The sequence below is a fragment of the Lepeophtheirus salmonis genome, chromosome Z (genome assembly GCF_016086655.4).
Source record: "Lepeophtheirus salmonis chromosome Z, UVic_Lsal_1.4, whole genome shotgun sequence".
Classification (NCBI taxonomy): domain Eukaryota; kingdom Metazoa; phylum Arthropoda; class Copepoda; order Siphonostomatoida; family Caligidae; genus Lepeophtheirus; species Lepeophtheirus salmonis.
The window spans coordinates 19639098-19663026 of NC_092584.1; the positions used below are offsets into that span (position 1 = coordinate 19639098).

Sequence of the window (23929 nt, forward strand, 5' to 3'; positions counted from 1 at the left end):
ACGTAATGATAACATACAATATTGCTTTCTACGGAAGAAATAAATATTATATAATATTAGGATGTATTCGTATTAAAGAGTGTATTTCGAATTATTTAATATATACATACTTAGACAAACTCGCTAATCCTCTTCATAATTCCCTTTTTTAATTCGTATTTAAGCCTTTATGACCCAATGTGCTACATTTGGGTCATTTGGAAAATTACTTAGCAGTTAAATTACTCTGGATTCACCCGTTAGAAACTTGTCATACCGGCTAAGTACACTTTTACAACAACACTAGTACTATGTATTGTGCAAAAACAAGCATGGTATTTCAGTTGCATCTAAAAATTAGTAGGTCTGCATGTATTTTGATTGTTCCTTGTCCGCCCTAACAATTTTGTACTATTAATCCCATGAGTTGTGTGCTCATGTAATCATTATTTTAAGTATCATCAATTTAGAAATACTTTGCAATTGTATGCCCCATGTGACATATTTGGCCGCCATATCATTATACATATCTGTGAGCCTCACGTACCAAATGTGGGACACATCAATTAAATACAGGTATATTTAACACACTTTAGTTTTATGCTAAATATGTGTTAGGTATAGGAATTATTATTCGGCTAGAGGTATCAAGCCCCCGGGGCATATTAGTTCCTTTAATATTGGAGGCTCCTGATATAGATTTCCCCCTTATAAATAATATTAGATCTGGGTTTTTAATACCCTTCCTAAGCTTGTTATTAATAAGAACTTTGGTAGAAAGTGGTAGAATAGCATCATTTCCTTTAGGACAGTGATTAATTTTTCTGAATTTTATTATTTGTTATGTTACATTTTCGAATGGACAACCTCTACTTGAAAAAAAAAAAACACTTTGAGATCCGTGTCTTCGATCTTGTTTTATGAAAAAAATCAACCTATTTGTGAAAAAATAATCTTTCCTTCCAGAGCCTAGGAATTGGATCTGATCAGAATTAAACATGGTCTGAAGTACCTACCTCAGATTTCTGAACAACTTTTATTTTATGTCTAAAGTCTGTATCTGTATCTGTTTGTGAAATATATAACCTGGTTAATTCTTATGAGTTTTTATTAGCGAACGGACATACAAACATACGCGTACTATAATAATATCTTATGGTAGATGTATGTATATAAGCTCTCCTGTTTTTGGGTTCATATTTCAGGGACCTCTGCAGGATTATATTTTAAGGGTACCTGTTTTTTGTAATTTTTTTTTTTGGAAAAAGATTTAAAAATACATAACTATTCACAAAAATTAAATTTAAATTATGGACAACCTGTTCGGGAGAAATTGTTCACTTGAGCTCAATGTGCGTTGGTTCCATGTAAATGAAGTATTGATATTGGATGTAAAAAAATATATAATAGTGGATTTTCTGTTTTTCTTGATTTTTGTTTCAGATTAATTTAATGCTGAGAGTATCAATTATGTAAAATGTGCGAAAGAATCAGTTAGTGGTAACATTTTATATATACTTTTCTCAAAAATCATTTTTCTACTTCATATGACTCTTTAATATAGGAAAATATAGGGGCATCCCAGAGGGTGAGGGTTAAAGGGCAAAAATTACATTTTTCTTTTTCTTTCATGAGGGACCTTTTGGTCGGAGTATTAAAAAATAGGTTCTAAGCAAAAATTATTTTGTAATAGCAAATCCAAGCACTTTTGTCATTACAATACAGCCTAATGTAAATATATTTCTTGTTTAGAATATAAATCTATACTTAATTTGTGTTTTAAAAATAACTGTACGGATTACAAAGAAAGACGCACCTTGCTTTATAAATATAGATGTGCTTACTCATTTTTTGAAATGACGGGACATTCCAATATGTGCAAAGCTGTTATTATTTTCATAATAAAATACTGCATGTTATAAGGAGGAGAGAGAAAGCCATTGAGTGTAGAGTAAGGAATTTATTTCTCATGCATTTTTACTCGGGTTTTTTTTTCCTACATTCTTTATTTGCTTTATATATTATATAGAACATACCTACCTATATAAATAAACCGGAGCAATTGCGTAAAGAGGAATTAAATAAACATTAAAGTTTATACTTAATGCTCCGGGGTAGAATCTCAACTAATATTCGAAATAATCATCTTAAAAAAACACAACCAGTAAACATGCAAATTAACAATTATGATAAATATTTGTTAAAATATCTGAAACCCCTTTTTAAAATACTTTGATGATTCCGTGATGTTGATGGAAGGACCTGGATTTTTTCCCTGCACAATTCCATGACTCACATCCTGATTTAGGAATTTTCATTGTGAGAGAAACATAGCAGGCTGAAGCTGCCAAGATGATACCTCTCAACTCATCCTCCCGAATACGCCGATAGTTAGTTAGTCGGATGGTGATGAGGGCTTTACTATTAAGAATTGCAATGTGGAGAGCCCTTGTTACCTCAGAAGTTCCACCCTTCTTCTTTGAAATTCCAAAAAGAATCAGACATTTAACATATTTTTCTCTCACATTCGTCAGCCCTTTTAGATTTGTAAAGTCAAAATATTTTAGGATATGTATGGCAAGGTAGTCCACAAACGCATCAAGTGTTTTATTATATAGTTTTCCACAGTACTTTCAGGGCCTAGTATATTTAATACAATCTGTGTAGATTTGTAACTGCACGCTAAACTTTTTATCATCATTTATTCCCCTCAGAGAAGACAGTATTTTTATTTTCCAACCCATAGGGAGGCCCTAACTCTTACTATGTATCTCCCAGAGTCAATTCTCAGCTGCATCAAAATTTAGTGCGGTCATCTTAACGTGCCATGGGCGTGGCACTGAATAATATTTTGAAGAATTAACAAGTGTAAATCTTATTCTACCATTGTTGAGCAATTCTTCCGAATTTAAATTATGGACAGTTAAAATATCTCGTGTGATTGCGCGTTCTTCTAAAATTGAGGGGCCCTTTAAATTTCTAAAAAAGAACTTTTATTTAATTTTTCCGAATTATATCCATAGTTGAGTCATTTCTAAATGCAGGGGTGAGCCCCAAACTGGAGAGATTAAAGATGTAATTTGTTGGTCATATTAGTTCCCATCACAAGCCAAATGTACAGTTCTCGGTTCGTTATACTTCTTCTCCATTCTACTGCTGGATTTCTTGAAATATACACAAAAATTTTCGAGTAAATTTTCGGGACAATCCGAGATAGTTGGGCTACTCCCCCTCCTATATAGGATTTAGGTCTTTTCATGGATTCGGTATAATTCTTATAAAACAAACAATTAAGCCATTTATCTTCTTCTAAAATAGCTTATTTAGCTATTTGCTGACTTGATGTAGCCTTATATAAAATTAAAGGCTTTAACAAATTGATATGAAAGTCAACTCTTTTTTGAAGGGTGAATCTTTTTTTTGTTGCAGAGGTCCGAATTTCGTTCCAATTATCTTCATGAATGCCACTGCTATTCCATTTGATACCCAAAATTTCCACCATTCTTCTAACTTTACAACTTTTTACTTTAAGATTATCTTCAGACTTCCAGGAGCCTAAAGGTAAAATAAAGGTGCTATTTTTATTCACAGTCAATCCTATTTTTTTGAAAGCTCCCTAAATAATTATGTAAGACTTTTATTCTGGCAATTAGCTGAGACTCAGAATTCGCTTATACGGTTAAAGTTACATCATCTGCATACAAATTAATGATATGCGAAGATCCCTCAAAGCAAATCCCAACGCCTCTGTAACTCATTGTAACACTTAAAACAAGTTCTTCGATTGTAGCTACGAAAAGAAGTGGAGCCGAGGCATCCCTGACGACAGCTATTTTCTAAGATAATTGGCTGGCATTCTAGACCATCCAATAAGATTTTGAAGTACTGTTATATAGCAAGGCACGTACGGGATTAAAAAAAACGTTTTGAAAGTAATTTTTTTTTACAGATCTAAGAATTTGCCTATGAGAAATAGAGTCGAAAGCTTTGGAGAAGTCTATTGCTATTATTGCTCCAAACTTCTTCCTACTTTCCACTGTGTCAATTACATCTTAAATATTACGTGAAACATCGTAAATTGTCCTATTCTTTTAAAAATCCCTTTTGTTCGATCCCAATTTTTTTGTTGAGAAATGGTTGCATCTGTTTAGCCAATACTCCAGAGAGAATCCTATATGATTCATTGAGAACAGTAATTGGTCTCCAATGGCTATAGTTTGTCCCATCTCCTTTTTTTTCGGAATCAATAAATCTCATCCTTGTGTATGTGAATCGAGGATTGTAGGTTTGTGGATCGAGGATTGATGGGAGAGGTTACTCAAATGTCTTGAAGGAAAATAAAAGCATTCATAGAGATGCGGTGGCTCGGGTGAACCTGGACAATAACTTTAAATGGGAGACTTTTGTGCTCACAATGGAAAATACGGAAGGTTTATGCTTTAGAGGAGATAATGTTAAACACATTGATATATACGATATAGCAATGAAATATGGTTTTAATGAGCCTGACATTGCGGGAACTAGTTCTAAATTTAGTCTGGGGAAAGCTTGTTTTATACTAGATTCTCTGTAGATGTTAGGGGTCGAATTGATGACTTAAAAAACACAATGTGATAAATAAAAAAATATGGACGGTTCAATCGAGGAAGTCACTTTTAAAATAAAAGGAATTGGCAATGTTAATATAAATCAAAAGAAGAAATTAGTGGTGACGCTTATCAATACTTTCAAAAGAGTAAATGAGGCAAATGTGGTTGAATGGATGAAGCAATTTGGGGAAATTATAAATTAGTATCCCAAAAAAAAAAAAATAATAATGACAAACCGGAGGGGAAATATAAATGTTAAAAGGAGATATGGCGCAACAGTGACTACATCGTGGAAAGTGTAGCTGATCCTTCGTCTATACCTCAAATTTTACAGGTGCAAGGAAATTTAATTCAGCTGAAGTTTTCTGGAGTGCAACTTCAATGTCAAAGACGCTTCAATTTTGGATATATAAAGCATTATTGCTTGGGAAAACGACTTAAAACTGTTGAATATGAAAGGGCTCTCAAAAAGGCCTTGCAAGAACGTCTTCCATCAGAAGTTCAAATTGTAGGGAATAAGGAGGGGCAATTGGTAGAAAACAAAAATGAAGATAAGTCTTCCAGAATTGATAAAGATCTTATATCCAAAAAACAAATTAAAGAGATTAGTGAGACCAAAACTGTAGAAGAAAAAGATGAAGAAAAGTCTTCCGGAGTAAACAATGATCCGGCAAATGATGATATAGAACAAGTGCTTATCGATTATTCGGTTAAGGGAAACGAATTTTCTTTTTTAGAAAATGATGACGAATAATGGAGAAAGTAGAAAGCCGAAAAAAACTATACATGCCTCATTTGGACGTCCATACAATTCTGGAAAGTTGTACTCGTGTTTCCTCTGAGGGAAAAGGAAGTAACCCGGATACAGGCCTTTCCCCTATAAGAGAGAAGAAACAGTCAAAAATGTCTGAGTCTAGTGATTTTGATAGTTAGTAGACCACTCCTGTTATTCTTTTATTTATTTTTTACATGATTATAAAATGAAGCTATCAAACAAAAAAAATACAGACCCAAATTGTTGGACTTAATCCCTAATAAAATTTCCAAGGAATAAAAATTGAATATGAGCATCAATAGAATAATTTCTTTAAATACAAAAGGGGATAAAGATAGAAGATCTAGGTATGCAGTAATAAATGCCTTGATTTCCTTGGATCTTGACATCGTTTGGCTTCAGGACATTAAATCAAAGATCTCATCTTCTTGCTATAATAACTGTCTCATATGCTTACCTAAAATATTTCAGTATTTCTTTAGTGGAAATGGTTCTAATAGAGGAGTTTTGAAAATCAAAAATGTTTCCTGTGTTAAAGAGTTCTCCTACAAAAGCGATTGGCATAAAATTCGAATTTCTTTAAATAGGATGAGCTTCAGTCTTATAAATGCTTAAGGGCCGAATGAAAGGTATACTTCCTTTTTTCAAGCAATTTTTAATAACCAAATAAAGGATTCAACTCCGTTCCTGCTAATTGAGGATTTAAATGTGGATATCCATAAATTTGATTCACACTATCCAAACCTTACTGCTCTACAAAATATAATTCTTAAGTTCAATCTTGTTGACTTAACAAAAAAGTTCAGTCGGGAAGAAACTATTTCTTGGACGAAAGGGAATCAGTCTTCCTGAATTGACTTGGCTTTGATTTCTCCTACATTGATTCATATGGTAAAAAAGGATTTTATAAACCTGAACCTTCGTCTGACCATAAATTGATTTGCTTGGAATTACACAGACCTTATAAAATTTCTCTGGATTAAGTATACCAAAATAGTTTTAAAAAAATTAAAAAAAGAATTGCTAGGAGGTTTTAATGAACTCTTTTTTATCAAACCACGCGACTCTAAGGCTCATAAAAATAAATCATTCAACGACTTCACAGTTTCTTTTGGAAAATAGGAAAGAAACAAGGTTATATGGCAGTCAAGTGGATAATGTTCTCAATAATGGATCAATTTTTGCATGCACGTATTTTGCAGATTCTCTAATTTTTTTGTAGAACTGCAGAAATGGCTGAGGCCGAAATGAAAGAAAAAGTTGAGTTGGAAGTGTCTGCGAGCAGAAGACTTAAAAAAAATTATAAGAGATCTTCTCTCCCCAGAATAAAAAAAATTATTCATGATGGAAAAGTTATAACTAACCTGGTAGATGTGTTAGACTACTTTCATTCCCATTTCCAAAACATATTTGGCACAAAAAGAGGCCACTTTCCCAAAAGAGATGTGATTACCAGTCTTCAAGGGAATTATATTTTCTCCAAAGATATTATATCTAACTTTATATGAAAGTATTATAAGGATGATAAAACCTTGTGTCTGGATGGAGTCTCGGGAAACGTCTATTCGAATTTTAGGGATGAAGTTGTTTTTATCTTTTAAAAATTGGGTGCTCTATGGAAAAGTTTCGACGACCACCCTAATAAAATACTGCATATTATAAAGAGGAGAGAGAAAGCCATTGAGTGTAGGGTAAGAAATTTATTTCTCATGCATTTTTACTCTTTCCGAATAAATAAGATATTAAATGAGAATTTTTTTTTTTTAAATGTCAATATCGAGATTAAAAGACGGTCATTATTGTCCAAAAAATGTGATTTTCTTTTATTTCTCATACATTCAGTCAAAAAAGTACCGGGAATTGTTAGTTTAAAATGCCCACACCGAAGGGATTTAAAAAGTTATGTTTTAATATATTGGCAGCATGGTTTTTCATTATGATTGCCAAGTTTGAGAATGATCTGTGGATCAGTTTGCTTGCAACAGCTGGATAGTCAAATTGACTAGTGCTCCACGATTTTTAAAATGAATTTATTCTCCCTCCACTCTGATGATTGTTGGCTTATTTGGATGTCATTCTCCTTGACCCACGTCTCAATAACAGTTCTATCAACTTTGGGTCCGAATTTGCAGGATCAAGCATGTCCGAAGAAACTTGCTCAAAGTACTGTTTTTGCAGAAAATTATGTTCTTTTGGAACAAGCCGTCCAGTGACGCGTCTCATGCGATAACTCCTTTAACCTGGTATGACGATTTTTTTGAAGAATAATTTCATTCATTGTAAATATCCTCTTATTGTCTAAAAAATAATACTAAAAAACTGACTTATCCAGCTGTTGCAAGCAAACTCTTCTACAGATCGGGCTCAAACTTGGCATCATAATGAAAGACAGAACAATTTAAATTTACAATTCCTGTACTTTTTTAACAGTATCTATCTTAAATTTGGATCCAATGAGAGTGAAGTCTGTACAATTACATTTTTTTTTTTTTTTGCTCTAAAAAATGATTTCCTTTAGTACCAATGGATCAATTATTGCCTTCAATGACAAAAAATTACCTGTGTTCAATTAACATTAATATTATTATGATACTAATTGAGCATTTTCATGTGATGTCAGCATTGTTGAATTTGACTATTTTCAGGGATTCTTTTTAAATCTTTATCCAAATCATACAATTGCGTTATATTAACATGAATAAGGATTTTAACTTAATGTTAGATCCCCTACACCTAAGATTGTGTGTCTATTCTTCATTGATTAAACAGGGGAACACTCATTTTGTACAAACAAATTCAACCCAAAAAAGGAATTTATCTTTGAGCGTAGAATACTAAAATGATCTCAGTTTGCCTCTCAGTAATCTGAATTCACAAATATCCGGGATAATATTAATTAGGTACTATGATCGTTCAGAGTCTTTTTTTGACCAATAAAACAATCCCGAAATTAAAAGAAGGATAAAAAATCCTTATGTAAAAGTGGCTTTATGATTAAAAATGTGTTTTATCAATTCTGTATCTTGTTCTGAACTCGATAAATTTCCATTTTTAGCCTTACAAATTGTGAAAAACTACATTATTTAATGTATAATTTGAAAAAAAGTCATTTTGAAAATATGCATCTGCAAGGATTTTTGTTTCCTAATATACTTGTTTAAGTGATCCCATTTTGAAATATTGAAATCCTCAATATATTGTGAATGGATTGCTTTATTCTTTCGATCCTGGTATCTCATTCCCAAGGACGGAATCCACTCTAATCCCTCATCATGTTTGGTAGTTTTTTTCAGATGATTCTCCTCCAGTTGTTCCTCGTAGAATATTTAATCCGAATTCGAACATCTCTTGAAATGGATAACTACGTTAGAATTATCTTCCTTCGATTACCTGGATTTTCTTTTTACGGGCATGACTTCACGAAATTAGCATTGAAGCCGGAAAAAATATGAGGATAATGTGCACTATTTGTTAGTGCACTAAATAGATATTTTTTTTTAAGTTATACATTAAATATTTTTCTATAATATAAGCAATGATATTCCTCATCACTATGTATTGTTTTGAAACTTTTGAAACAGCTTTAAGTACTGAGAGCATACATTTATATTTTACTTCAAAATATAAATTTGTCCTTGCTTGAACAAAATATTACATTATTTTATTTGTTTTAATTTTGAGGATTTGCCATACAACACAGCACTTTTTATGATGATTAACGTAATCATTGTCAAGAACTGATAATTTACCTTAAACCATGCGATGTTAAACAAGAGAAACATAGCACATAAAAAATGCCTATAATATGCCAGTTTTTAAATAATATCTGCCTAAGCTTTCCAAAATGTAAGCTCAAATCTTTCTTTGAAGGTCATATTATGTAATGTTTTTTTCAATAAAAAGATATTCATTGAAAAAATTATTTTTTCAGACCTACAAATTTGTGTCACATTATATTTACCTCCGAAGATCTTCGAAATAAAGATATCATTGCCATAACAATGACAAATTCGCATGAATAAACATTTTTTAGATAGTATAGATTTAGAAAATATTAGTGTTGGATTCAAGTCCGGATATTTTCGGTAATTTCCAAATAATATGAAAAGTTGTTTCTCCTTTTTAATTCAAAAACTCTTCTTTTAATAGCTTTGGAGCGTTTGTATCTCGTTTTTTAATGACCTATTGAGTACGGGGCTCTCCACATTTTTCAGTTGCTGGCCATTTGGGGTTGTTAAAACATTTACAAAGCACACCATCCAAAATAAATGACATAAAAACCTAACATATTTATACAACAAATAATAAACTGGACTGCAGATACCGGGTGGTCCTTTGAAATCTGAATACTTACGCATTCTAAAATGACACTTGAATTTCATTGAAGAATTTCCATACACGTACTCCAAATTTTCAGGACCACCGACAGCAAGTCATAAACGTTAGAAAGAAAAGAATAAACTAAACCCGGATGAGTTAAAGAAAACAGCCAAGGTCAATCCCCTCAAGTCCATGAGGGGCCATGCCAGAGATCTCGGTATCTCACACCAGATTTTTCAGAGAGATCCATAAAAAAAGTGGCCGGAAAGAGTCATGTGAGGCTAGATTGACCACTTTGGATATCTCCTACGACGCAAGACTCTTTTGAACTCTTTTTTACAATTTTGGCCCCTATAGCTTTGATGGCAACCCCCTGGACTAAAACTATTGGGTGCATGTCGAGGAAAGGCCTGAAGAGTCCATCATCAAAACACCGAGGCCCTCAAAGTCATTGTCATCTGTCAGAGGAATACATCTGCAGCAAATGCCATGACATTCGCCTATGGCTGGAAGCCATCATTGCCACTAAGGGTGACTACATTAACTATTAATGGAGCTCAGCCACAATTCTATAATTAGTATTAATTTTGTTGAAATTATATTATTAATTAATTAATTATACAGACTTTAATGTACCACTTGGTATTGAAACGTAATTTTTGTTTTTATGTGGGGTAATTTGGTATTGGAGTAGTAAAATTAAATTGTATATAAAGAAGTTATCTAAAAAACAGATGATAAACTTATTATCTATTTATAGACACATATCATCCTTTAAAGCTCTTAGTAAATAATTTCTAATTATTTTATGCCCTTCAGTTAAGTTTTTAATTAACAAAAAAGAAAATTTCCAATATTCTGTTCCTAATTGGGTTAACTTATTTACGTAATTTATATAAAATACTAAACAAAAGTAAAATATTTCTTAGAATGAATCTACATATTTATGTATAAGGATGTAATTGTAAATTTTAGTAGGGAAATCAGCTATTAAAAATATAATGCTAAATAATAATTACAAAATAGAAGTTTAAATCAATTAACCATATAATTTGGTATAAAACACCCCATTTGACAATTCATAAAAAATAAAAATAAATAGTATTGATGTCATATTAATATCATTTACCATTGTCAAGGGACTTCATCAATCATTTAATGTCAATTATTACCGAAAAACTCCTTTTTATATACAGTTTTGTGGGATCGTAAACATTTAGTGTGATTGATAATTTATTCAGCGAATATTGATGTGGAGATCCTAAATCCTCACTAGAGCTATAATCAAATATAGTCATAAGTAATGTAGTAGTACACAAAATGATTCCCGACTCACCAACTTTTCCTCTAGGTAGAGCGAAATTCGTTGTTTTTTTTTTAATATAAGATAATTAAATTTATAAGATCACTTTTAGTTGTGATTGTTTCGATTATATTCTTAATGATAATTGGAGAGATTTTGGAAGAGGACCTCCAAGAGCATCCGCAGGATTATAATATATAAATTGAAACTTTAATACTTTTCAAAAAACCTTCAAATATTATGTTCTTTTAAATTTTCTAAAAGTAACAGCCATTCATGTTTTTTTAAAAAAAAATTTCTGAAAAATCAAAAGAGAAAATTTCAAATATAATTTTTTTTTTTTTAATTTCAAATATTAAATTTGTGGGGAAAAAAATTTCAAAAGCTCACAGAGCTTCTAAATTTTAAATATCAAACTTTTTGAAAATAAATTTCAAAAATTCACAGCTATTCACAAAATATTTATGCGTTCATAAAGTAAAGTATTTGTATTGATGAAAATGTTGCTCAATTTCTAATTGTACTATAAGATATCGTGTTTTTTTACAAACTATGTCGTTTGCCCTATGATGTAACATTTTTATATAAACCATATAATGGATCAAAATAGATATCGTGGTGAATATATTTATAAATAAATAAAAAATTGGGAATATCTTACTGAGCGGAAATTAAAAATGTACATAGTACATGATAATATATGTTGCAAAAATATTATTTATTACAAAACTATCTCCATTACTGTTAGCTATGTCTCTATTCAATTATGTTACTGACGACTGGTACTATGGCAGTAATCCTCTTACATAAAGAAACGTCGGAAATAACAGAAATAGTTCGGATCAATTTCAATTTAGACCTGGTGGGTAACTACCTTAATTGACTCAAAGTCAAGTCAGGAGAAATAATAAAGAGGATTAGTGTCTGGAAGATCAGATGCGTAATTAAAAACTGGTCATTTTGAATCTGGAAATTTAAGATGTAATTTCCGAAAGTAGAGAAGCTTCATTTACACAACTTTATAAAGCTGTTTGCACATGGTTTCCATTACTGATCTTCAATGTAGTCTCAGTCGACTTTGATCATGCCCTTGATGTAAGTGTCAATGTAATTGGAGGTGAGGTGATGGAGCTCAAATACTCATCAATGGAACCCTTGAAGCTTTTAGATTAGGTACTCTTGTTCGGTAGGACAAGAGGGTTGGCATCTAGCGAGTTTGGAACCTACATTATTTTCGGCCAGAATTGAACCTTGATCTCCCAAAAGGACTCTGTAACTTTTGGTGTGTGTGCCGATGGACCATCATATTATGCCAATACCTTTATTAATTACCTTCTGAATGTTGTAACTAGTATGCCTGATTTTCCAAGTCTAGTTTTGGATCTATGTGTGTGTTTGTTCTGTACAAGTTAGATTATTTTGTCTCTTTGTGAGGCCATTTTTGGATTAATTGTCTTTTTTAGAGGGGTGATGTAAATATAGGTAGTTGGTCGACTGATGGGAGGAATTATCAATTTCTCTCATGTTTTTTCTTATTCCTTTCTAATATAAGTATGCAAATTTCAACTATGTACCCGCTATAGGATAGCAGCCACTTAATTGATATTTTAGCAAAGAATTATTAGATAATTTAGGTTGTGCGTACCGGATCTCCATTCTACTGAGGATTTAATTGTCATTGGGGAATTCATTTGCTTTCGTTTTGTTAATTGAAGTGTAAAGTGATTTTTTTGAGGGTATCTTCATTGATGAAATAGTTTCTGCAACTATCACATTTCCTTTCCATGTCTCCATTATTTTCCAACTTCTTTTTTACATTGTTAGCACCTTTTCTGGGAACTCCAATTATCTTTGAGATCCCTGTTGAAGTTGGATCCACATAAAGTAAAGCTGTGGCCTTCATTCTTGTATCCTACTCTCATTATTAGCTCAATTAAAAAATAATAAACGTTGGCTGACAGTTAATATTATTTTATAGATACTATATAGTACCACCAGAATTCTTAAAATCACTAATTTAGAATCTCAGAATTTGGGAATGAAAAAGAGCCTATAAGTTTTATGTTCCTCCCCCCACCCCCCACCCCCAATAATTAACTGGAATCGAAATTATGTATTTAAGAATCTGCTTACATTTGTAAAAGACTTAATTAAAAAAATATTTATTTATATTTTGTGTGAACGCGCCTAGTTCCCTTTTAATTTAAACATCCCTCCAATAACAAATATATAAGTTTTTTTTATAAAAAAAAATATAAAAAATGCATTTTCGAGGGATAAAAGAAATGTTCACTTTTCAATTCCCATATGGTTCTTACTTTCTTTTGATATTACTAAAGAAAAAAAAATCCACAAATAATGATAATGTGTGAGTATATATTTTAACATTGTCTTTATCTGTAGTTTATATTAAGATTTTTTGTTTTGTTTCCTTCATCTTGAAGAACAAGGTTATATTTTTAATATGCTCAAAAACAAAAGAGTTCAAATTTTCTAGTGTACAAAGTTGGACCCACTAACTTGTAGTAGCACATAATTACATTTTTTTAAAACTTTATTTAGACAAGAAATAATTTATAAAAATGAGAATTATTAAAAATTATCTGTTGAAGATGCATTTAGAAAAATATAACTAAGCATAGAATCAAGAAAATACAAATATATAACATTAAAAGGAAATTTGGTTTTAAATTGTTAATTGCCTCATTTTTTGTTTTTTGCTCTTTCTAAAAAGTTTGAGTATTTTCTGCAATGTCTGAAAATGGCTTGATGCGTTTGATGAATGATATCCGAGGCCTAGTCCCAAGCTCCCTCAATCGCCCTACGGATCTTCAATTCGAACTCATCATATCTTGCCACCACCGAAATTAAAATAGGACGAATATCCTCCGCAACCACAGGTTCTCCTACAGTTAAATTCTTTACTAGGTAGCTCCTAATATTAAATAAAGCATTTCTTATCGACTTAGCTTTAGAAGTACTTTCTTATTTTTTGAGAACATCCCCAATAGAATTATTGCCGTAATTATATTAAAGCTATTGTACTCCAGACATCTCATGTTCAAAATAATAAATAATTACAGCAGATGTCATTGTGGACATTCCGAAAAAGCGTGTCAAATAGTGTTGAATATTTACCACAATCTTTAGATGGAGTGCTGAAAAACAAAATTCATGTGGCTATGTGAAATTTAGCTGTGAATTTTTCATCTCTCAGCTAGTCTGTAAGTAGAAGACATAATCCTATGCATCCAATTAAAAGATAGATTTAAACCACTAATTCATCCATCACACATTGACAACGTGAAGTCCTCTTCTGAATTAGAAAAACTCATTTTCAAATGCCAAGGAATGGGCACATTGTATAGCTGGGAATGTCTAAGGAGAGGTAAAGTAAACTTCCCAATATTAAAAAAAAAAACAGTGAACAGTGCATATATATGTAATGTTAGCTGATTTTATGTGATTGCCTCCGAGTCTTAAGAAACAGGGTCTCGTTAATTCTTGAAAAAGTTTATTCACATGATTCTAATGAATAATATCAACAGTTTTTCCACAATCGTAAGGCGGAGTCGCTTGCCAAAGACCCCTTTGTGTTACAGCAAGCGAAGGGGAAAAGTCTTAGATATATCCATTTATAAGATAAGTTCCAAGTATAATATATTCATGAAGTGGACTTGATGTTATCACATATCTCACCTCCATATTGGGATTCTTCGTTATATCAACCAAAACTTTAAATAAATGTTAGTGATTACGTACACAAAAGATTTGAGACACGACCTATTCGATTTCTGTGTGTCTTTTTAATTGTGAAATTGAATTCCTATGAAAAAGATTGTCAAACCAAAAAATTCCCTCTAATATGGCATCCCCCCCCAATATTGGTAAAGGGATAGCCTAATACAAAACATTCGGAATAACAAAATTGTTATAAAGTTTCATTCTTTTTTTAATGTTAAAATGGCGCCAGCTTTTGATCAAGTGATTGATTCTCGTAACAATTTACTTGACAACTAAACAACAGCTGAGACAAAAATAAACAAATGTGGTTTTTATCACATGTCTCTCTATGTAAACATATCAGATCAACAATAACAAAGGCAACCCTTGTGCCCCTCCTTCAGCCTGAACTCAACCTCCTGGACTTTGTAGTTTTGGGTATCTTGCAGAAGAATGTCTGCCACATTTTTCAGCCAAATTTGAATTCGCTCCGAGCTGCCAACTTGATAGCTTGCTACGCCATGGGCGCGGCTTTCATCGTCAATACCTGCCAATCTGTTCACTGACGTGTCAAGGCTGGTTTTTTTTCATTTACTGACATCTCATTATTTCTGACGCGAATAATAGGGTTTGTTTTTTTTAAATATCAGAAATATTCCTTTTCAATTTTCCCCAAAAATATAATAAAAGACCTATTTGATAAATAACTTTGTTCATTTACAAATTTACAATTGTACCATGTTTTTTTTTAGAAAGTTATGGGAAGTTTTAATGATCTTTCAGATCAATTTTCTTTAATAATCTGTATATATATGAAATAAAGTTGTTTTTTTATTCGGTTTCTTCATATTAATATATATATAAACAAAAAAGATAATCTAAATATAACAATAATAAAGTCCAGGGGAATTACGTACAGATACATAAAAAATCATTGTAGTTCAAACTTCGTGCCCTGGAGTTGAACCATATCTACTATAAATATTCATGCTGAAAAAATTCACTATAACGAGCTAAAATATCCAAATTATGTGCAATACATAAAATTAAAACGATAAAATATGATACTATGACAAGCTTTTCCTAAAATTCTTGATTATTCTGCTCAAAACTCTTCCTTTGTTGAATCCTATAGATAGAATAGAGTTTATGTGTTCTTTATGGGTAACCAAAAAATGTTTTTTGGAGCTCAAGCAGGCTAAATAGGGTGTTGAATTACACATCAAAAATGACTGGCGACTCAAAAAACAACTAGGTACACGAATAATAATGTTTTCTATATGTATTCCAAATCAAAAAAGTTATTGGCTAAAAAAAAGAAACCGATGAAAATTGCAATTTCGTTTTTTTTCAGGTGCAAAAGATGAACTTAGGATCAATTATTGGATTCATTAATTAAATAAAGTTTGTAGAAATTTGTCTGGAAAATCGTTTTCATAAAAATTGGATACATCAAAAAAATTTAATTTTAATATCAGTGATTTTCAGAATGATTTTTAAATTTTTTTTTTAAATTTTTTTCTCATTTTTTGACTCAAACGTCAGTTTTCAATTATTAAGAAAAAATATCACAAAATGATGCATTTTGGACTTATAATTTAAACTCTAACTTTAAAATGGAGTATTTTCAATTTCTAAAACAATTTAAATATTCGCAAAAATGACCAAGTTATCGAAGCTTATTTTTTCGACGACAATATTCTCCAGAATTTTTTTGTTTTTGCAAGTGGGAAATTTTTTGGGTAGTTTTGTGTTCCCTCTTACAGTTCTAATACATACTATTTACAAATTTAGTGTAAACAAGTTTTTTGCAATTTTCTTCCTGAATTTCGATTTGGCAATTTTTTGACAAAAATTAAAAGATACAATTCTACTACGTAGACAATTATTTTATGCCTATTTGTTGATATATTATTTGAAGTATATAACAAAAAAAAATTTAATTCGTAATAATAATTATATTATAATGCTCAACCGCGCCGAAGGCCGCTAAACATTAAGAAAAAATAATATTGACCATTGTCAATGAGATTTTTTTCTCCCTGTTTGCCCTGAGCAATGCTGAGTAATCTTTGCTAGTATTTCTAGCTATTAATAAAAAGTCATTTTTCTAGAAAAAAGTAAATTAGATTTTTTTAAGGCCTTCTTTAAACTCCGCCAACAAAGTTTTGTTTTACCTCCGATTTGTTTTGTGTTTGTTTGTAAGTAGGATTACAGATAGATTTTGTATGAATATTATATATGTTAACATTAAGAGGCCTTTAAATTTTTTAGAGGTCATGACCAAATGTCAAAGTCAACCAAAATGTAAAATCAACCATGCCCATCGAAAAAATTGAGATAATTAGCTTTTAAAGCTCAAATTGAAACAGATATTTGTGTAATTCGTTGTTAATTTGTAGGAAAAAGATTTTAAGCGGAGATGTATGCTCAACCTTTTGTAGGTTTTTAAAAAATAAATACAAAAATAATCAGAAATTCGTAGTTACATTTTTCGACTCTGATACTCCAGGTTTCGAAAGTCACTCCACCCCCCTTCTGTTACAACAGTCCTGGATCACTCATTATTGCCTAATACTCACCTCTGAAATTGAAGCAGCCTTGAATCCTTTTGATTGAAAATAAGAGCATTCTAATGGAGCATGCCATTTCCCCTCTGTGGCACAGATCTCGTTACAGACAGGGAAGTTGCACTTAGAACAAAGGTTCATATGAGATTCATCCACGTCTTCTAAACATTCAAGACATATATATTTGTGCAGTCGAGAAGGACCAACAATGAAGGGATCCTCGGAGAAGATTAATTCACAGGCTTTAATATCACGCGTTGCTACTAAATAACGACCCTTTTGCGACGATCTGCAAATTTTAAAAAATAATAAATAATAATGCTATTTTTAATTACGAAGCTTTTGATTGTCAAGCTTAATCAAAAGTTTTTTTGTTTACAAGCAACTTTATAAAAAGGTCAAAAATACGTTGATTGAAATATTTCATACATATATTGAGTAGAATGAGCATTTTATAATTAGTTCGTGGCAGTTTTTGGATTAAAAAAAAACATGCTACTCCTAATTATTGAGTCATTGATTATTACATGGTTTTTTTTTTTTTTTAACATTCGGACTGATTCTTCATAATATATATATTGGATTTTGATGTTCTTGAATACTTATATATAGCTCATAATATCCATTATTGTGAATAGTTATTTATTTTTTGTCATTAAAGTTTATCTCCTTGGCAATCAAAAAAAAAAGCTTAATAAATCGACGAAACCAAAATACCACGTCATTGGTTGCTGTAATATAAGGACCATCAACCCTTTTCACATTCTCAGCCACCTGGCTAACGTTTTCGCCTTCTTCAAAGAAAAACTATAAAATATGCTGTTTTATTTCTTTGTTGGTGACCATCTTTGCGCGTCAAAGATGGTCACAATCACAAAACTGTCTAAAAAGTTTATTTACAAACATTATGTCTTACTTTGATGCAATTATTAGATCAATTAAAAAATAATAAACGTTTGCTGACAGATAATATTTTATTGATACAATATAGCGTTGGGATATCTATAATTCAGTCATTTATAACCTCAGAATTTGGGATTGTACGACTGCACAAGTTTGTACTGTCTACCAGGTATACATAATTGATGAGCTTAAATATATCGTCCACTTTTGAAACAACTTTAAGTACCGAGAGGATCAATTTTTTATTTTTACTTAAAAATACAAACTTTTCATGGTTTGAACAAAATATTTAATTATTTTATTTTTTTTTTTTTTTTTTTTTTGATGATGTGCGATACAACAGAGCACTTTTTGATATACTAAACGTCATCATTGTCAAAAACTAAGAACTGAGAATCCATCCTAAACTATGCAATATTAAACAAGAGAAACATAGCATATAAAACTTGCTTATAGTATCTCATTTTTCGTATAATCTATACCTTACCTTTCCAAAATGTAAGCTCAAATCTTTCTTTGAAGGTCATATTATATAATGTTTTTTCAATAAAAGGATATTCATTGAAAAAAATTATTTTTGCAGACATACAAATTTGTGTCATATTATATTTACCTCTGAAGATCTTCGAAATAAAGATATAATTCCCATAACAATGACAAATTCACATGAATAAATATTTTTTAGATTGATTATAGATCTATAAAATACTAGTGTTGGATCCAAGTCAAAATTTGCGAGTTCGAGTATTTTACTAACTTCCAGAAAATATGTAATGTGGGTTCTCCTTTTTAATACAAGAACTCTTCTTTTAATAACTTTGGAGCGTTTGTATCTCGTCTTTTACTGACTTTTTGAGTCCGGGATTCTCAACCTTTTTCAACAGAAGGCACATTTGTGATTATGAAAATATTTCCAGGGAACACCTTCCAGTGCTGCCACTCGGAGGAAATTTAATCTGTTGTAGGGATATATACATTAATATAATTTATATATTTACATTTATAAAAGCTTCTCTTTATAAATGTTTTCGCGTAATTTAAATATTTTACCCAATTTGTTTTCTACGTCATCAATAAACAAACACATTCGTGACGTAATGTATGTACAGGAAAATATAGGGATTTTTAGTGGGAGACCTGACACCCTCCAAAATAAATAAGATAAAAACCTAACATGTTCATACAACAAATAATACACTGGACTGAAGATACCAGGTGGTCCATTAAAATCTTAACAATTACTAATTCAAGTCGAAAAAATGGCACTTGAACGTGATCGGCCAATTTTCATTATCGCGCTCCAAACAGCTAAACATCTTCAGGACTACCTTCTAGGCTGTTAGCAAGTCCGAAACGTTAGAGAGGAAGAAGGGCTCTGTTAAAAAGGCCAAACCGGATCTGGAGGAGTAAAAGAAAACATCCCAAGCCAAACCACTCAATACCATGAGGACCCAAGAAAAACATCTCGAGTTTTAACAACAGACAGTTCAGAGAACTATCTAAAAAGTGTTTAGAAGAATCTTTGTGGTGTTAGAATGACCATTTTTGACACGAGCAGTGAAAAAACCCTATTTCCCCGTTGCAAGACTCTTTTGAATTCTTTTAAACACCTTTTTTTGACAATTTTGGCCCTGCTACATTCCCTAATGCAACCCCCCATGGCTACATATCTTGGGTGCATGTCGGGGGGAAGGCCTGCAGTGACTGTCATCCAAACACCAAGGCAATCAAAGCCACTTTCAGCCAGCACTCGGACGGCATGAAAGAGAAATAAATGTGCAGGGATTACCCAACCTTGACTGGGATTCAATATCCAGAGTGAAACAAGGCCCATGCCCATTTGTGATCTGAAGCTGTCAGCTAATAGTTCCATTAATTCATTCTCTTCCGTATCTTCTGGAGCAGGATCCACAGAGAAAGGGTCCCAAATCCAAAAGTTTTTATCTCGTGCATTTTCTGGGAAAGTAGTCTGGTAACTTTCCTGACAGACACACGCCTACTTCAATCGGCTTTGTTTTTGTAGCAGTTAGAATTTTATCTCTTTTTAAGTTTTACTTGTTCTCTTTGCTAAATATTATTTTTTTTAAATCTTGTACCAACCGCCTCCGAGGCAAAGTAGATACCACACTGATACCCCGGTCTTCCGGATAGATAGGACCACTTCTAAGACTGGACTCTACTAGAACGAATAAATAAGGACCGAGGCAACACTACTTATAACTCTGGAGGAGCAAACCCCGTCTCTCCGTCTTTTATGAGCACACACACTAATGTATACTGAAGAGTTCCCTTATCAGAATAACAGCTACTATAACAGCTTTAGAAAATAAAATAAAAATCCTGCTCAGGTTGCAGCTACAAAAAGTCATGGCGACTTTATTTACTTTCTAAGGCTTATTTTAAACAACCTCTCACAATCATGATAGTAGCTTTGGTAAATAAAAAACACACTTGCAAAAACAAAAGTCTATACAACTACAATAATAAATAGTTATCAATAAGTATATATATATTTTCTCGTTAAAAAGAGTCACATCAAACATAATTAATCAAGTCCAGAACTATACTAGTGATATTATAATCATTTTTTCTTGCATATATGTATTATGTATATTAGAGACAAAGGAATCAAGAACCATGATATATTTATAAATATATCATGTACAGGGTGGAAACTAAAAAAAACACACACACATTTCTGTACTGTAAAATATTAAATGTTAGGAAACATTAACATCAAGATGAAGGTTAAGACTCAAGGTCCCAACTCTAATTCGTACGGATCACACATTAACAGAGAATTCAAAGGTAATTGGAGAGAGCAATGTAAGTGTATATAATATATATAAAAAGGTGACACGAGGGGATGTAAATATTCAAAGGAAGTAAATATTGCGAGGCAATATCCAACGCTGAGATTTCAAAGTTAATCAGAGTGGCCAGAAATACTGTTTATTAAGTAAAAAAGAAGAGGTGGAAGAGGATGGGAACTTTGAAAGGAAGGATGGTAGTAGTAGCAGAAGCCTCCATTATCAATGCCGATAACCTCAAAAACATCATTCAGATGAGTCCAACTTAGCAATCATGCTCCATATTTTAAAATCTCTCACATTACAGTCAACAAAACAGAAGCAGATAACATTCTTAATGGTAATATAATTTTCAGCAGTATGGAACTCTATTTATTATTATTTTGAGTTAATCATATCAATTACTCGGAGTAGTCAAAGTGTCCACCACCTTATAGTATCCCAGATGCGAATCCTTTGTATTACCGAGTGGTCCATAAAATCCAAACACTTTGAATTATAAATTTCAACAAGATATAATTTATTAATCAACTATAGAATTTAAACACAATTAGTACTATAGATATATGGGGTTCTGAGCTCTCTTAATCATTAATGTAGCCATTCTTAGCAACAATGATGCCTTTCCCGCGACGGCGGAAGGCAGACACAGTCCAGGGAGATGACGTCAAATGAGGACGAAGACCAGAAGTCTGTCGCCTAAAAGGCAGTCATGTTCTCCCTGCAGAAATACTTCACCTTCTTGGGCATGTGTGCCAGGGTACCGTCTTGGGTAAACACTGGAGAACGTGCTCTTTAACCATGGCAAGACAAGTTATCTGCGGACTTTGTAGTATACGCCCGTGTCTTTGACTTTTAAGAAGGAGGGAGGCAAAAATAAACAAAAATTAAATTCTAGCTTTTTGTCAGTTCTTTCAAATGGTGTCAATTACAAAATTGTTAGACTTTTGGAACTGAGGATAGAGGGCCTTGTAATATTTATATATACAAATAGTTCTAGTACTCTAACATCATGTGTATTTATGTAAGTAAACATAAAAAAAAGTAGAGGCATATAGGCCCAGGGTATTCCTAGGTAGGTAAATAATGGGTTTTTATAGATTTTTTATAGTTGTATTCATACATGAACTGGGAAAGAGCCCAGAGAACACAAATTGTGTACGTAATCCTATTTAAAAACAGGGTGGTCGAGAATATTAGATCCACTTGATTGTATATTGCAAACTTTCATACGAAAAGAAACAGAAACTAAATAGAATAGCCACTCCCAATCTTCCCCCCCAAATTAATTTTGACTAAGGATTAACATTCATTGATAGAAGCCCGTAGGCTAGGGAGGGCACTCCATGACCTTAATATGACTCTCCTTGATTCCTTTGTTGAATTGGTAGTATGTTTTGGGCTAAGGTCCTGCTAGAAAAGCCATAAAATAATTTGAATTAAAGTACATAATATAATGAATTATAATAAATGTACAAAAGATACAATATGCATGAAGTTTTGATTTAAAAATAAAGCCATTACTTCTTGATCAATGTGTTAGTTGTTGTTTTTTTTGTTGTTTTTTTTTCATAACAAAAACAATACAATAAGGTTTTTTTTTTAAACTAATAAGCTTTTTAATGATGTATTACACTTGCCTATATCTGCTCTGGTCTACGATAAATCAGTTATCAAGTATTCATCAGAATATCAATTATTCATCCGGCCTCAGAATTTTTAATTGGATTTAGTTAAAAACGGAAATTATATTTCCAAGATGCTCTAATTTAACAATACCACTGTGAAAATTTTAGTCAAATCCGTTTCCACCTGAATATTTCTTATGAAATGCTCCTAATATATAAGTATGAAAATCCTCTGTAGAGTGAGCATGTTAATAAACAACAACTGAAAATACATATGGTAACCCTGAATATTTGAAGAATGTTGAGGAGGAGAGAAAGAATAATGCTTCTGACGTGTCATTATATCAGCTACAATCAGGGGTGACAAAGGAGGAAGGAGAAAAGGAGAAAAACAAGGACATTTGCTAGAATTACTCAGATGTCGATAGGCAATTTTACTCTGAGCCCAAAGAGGACTTATAGTTCTAACTCTGCAACAAATCCTCTGGGTTACGCTGCGTCTTTTATGAGCACACACAAATGTTTAATGAGGTTTTGAATCAAATTGAATCTATTTAGAAAAAGATATTCACTACTCGTGAATAAATAATAATGACAACTGCTAAGGAAAAGAAAATGCCATTCTTCATATTACCTATAACAAATTAATGAGCAGCTATAAAACACAACCGATTTTCATCGTTACATATATATATATATTGGGAGAAGAGTTGCTCTCAAGGAGACTTCCTTTAATCAACTAACAAGAGTTAATATGTATATATATATATACTCACAATAGATGCGGTATCCTCCCTTTATCCAATAAATTAGAATATAAAGCATATAATGGACACAAATATTACACTATATGCATAAATGAAGTAAAAAACTAAATTGGGATTTTCTCTGTTTCATGGTTTTTGTTCAAAATTGTTTTTATGTTGATGCAACAAAAGTATGTATGATTTTTGGCTAATCTATGTATATACGTGTGGTTCTACTAATTAGAGTTGTTCTAAATACTCCTTCTCCATTCCATTTACTCCCTATGACATAATATAGAAATTCAATACTTTTTTCTTTTAAATCGCTGCAAAATTAATTTTATTAGTGTTGTTTGCATATATTTTCTGCAGATATTGTTATTTTTATTATTTTTGTGTGAATGAATAAGACACGTATGATTTATTACACATTTATCAAATATTATAAAATAGCCATTAATAACTCCCTTACCATTAGGGATGGGAGTTTTGTAGAGTGCAAGGAGAAGGAGGGAACATAGAATAAAATCTGACACTATGAAAGTGAAAATCACTTTCTGAACTGTCAAAAAAAAAAAAGAAA

The 23929-nt window shown here is 31.8% G+C and overlaps 1 protein-coding gene across 3 annotated transcripts in view; it reads right to left on the bottom strand.

Moving 5' to 3' along the window:
* LOC121130131 (SET domain-containing protein SmydA-8) overlaps window positions 1-23929 on the bottom strand; it is a 63585-nt gene that overhangs the window by 10156 nt on the left and 29500 nt on the right. For all 3 annotated transcript variants that reach the window (XM_071893674.1, XM_040725858.2, XM_040725859.2), the window contains exon 3: window positions 17272-17548. In XM_071893674.1, the coding sequence (XP_071749775.1) occupies window positions 17272-17548 (277 nt within the window). The remainder of the gene's footprint in view (window positions 1-17271; window positions 17549-23929) is intronic.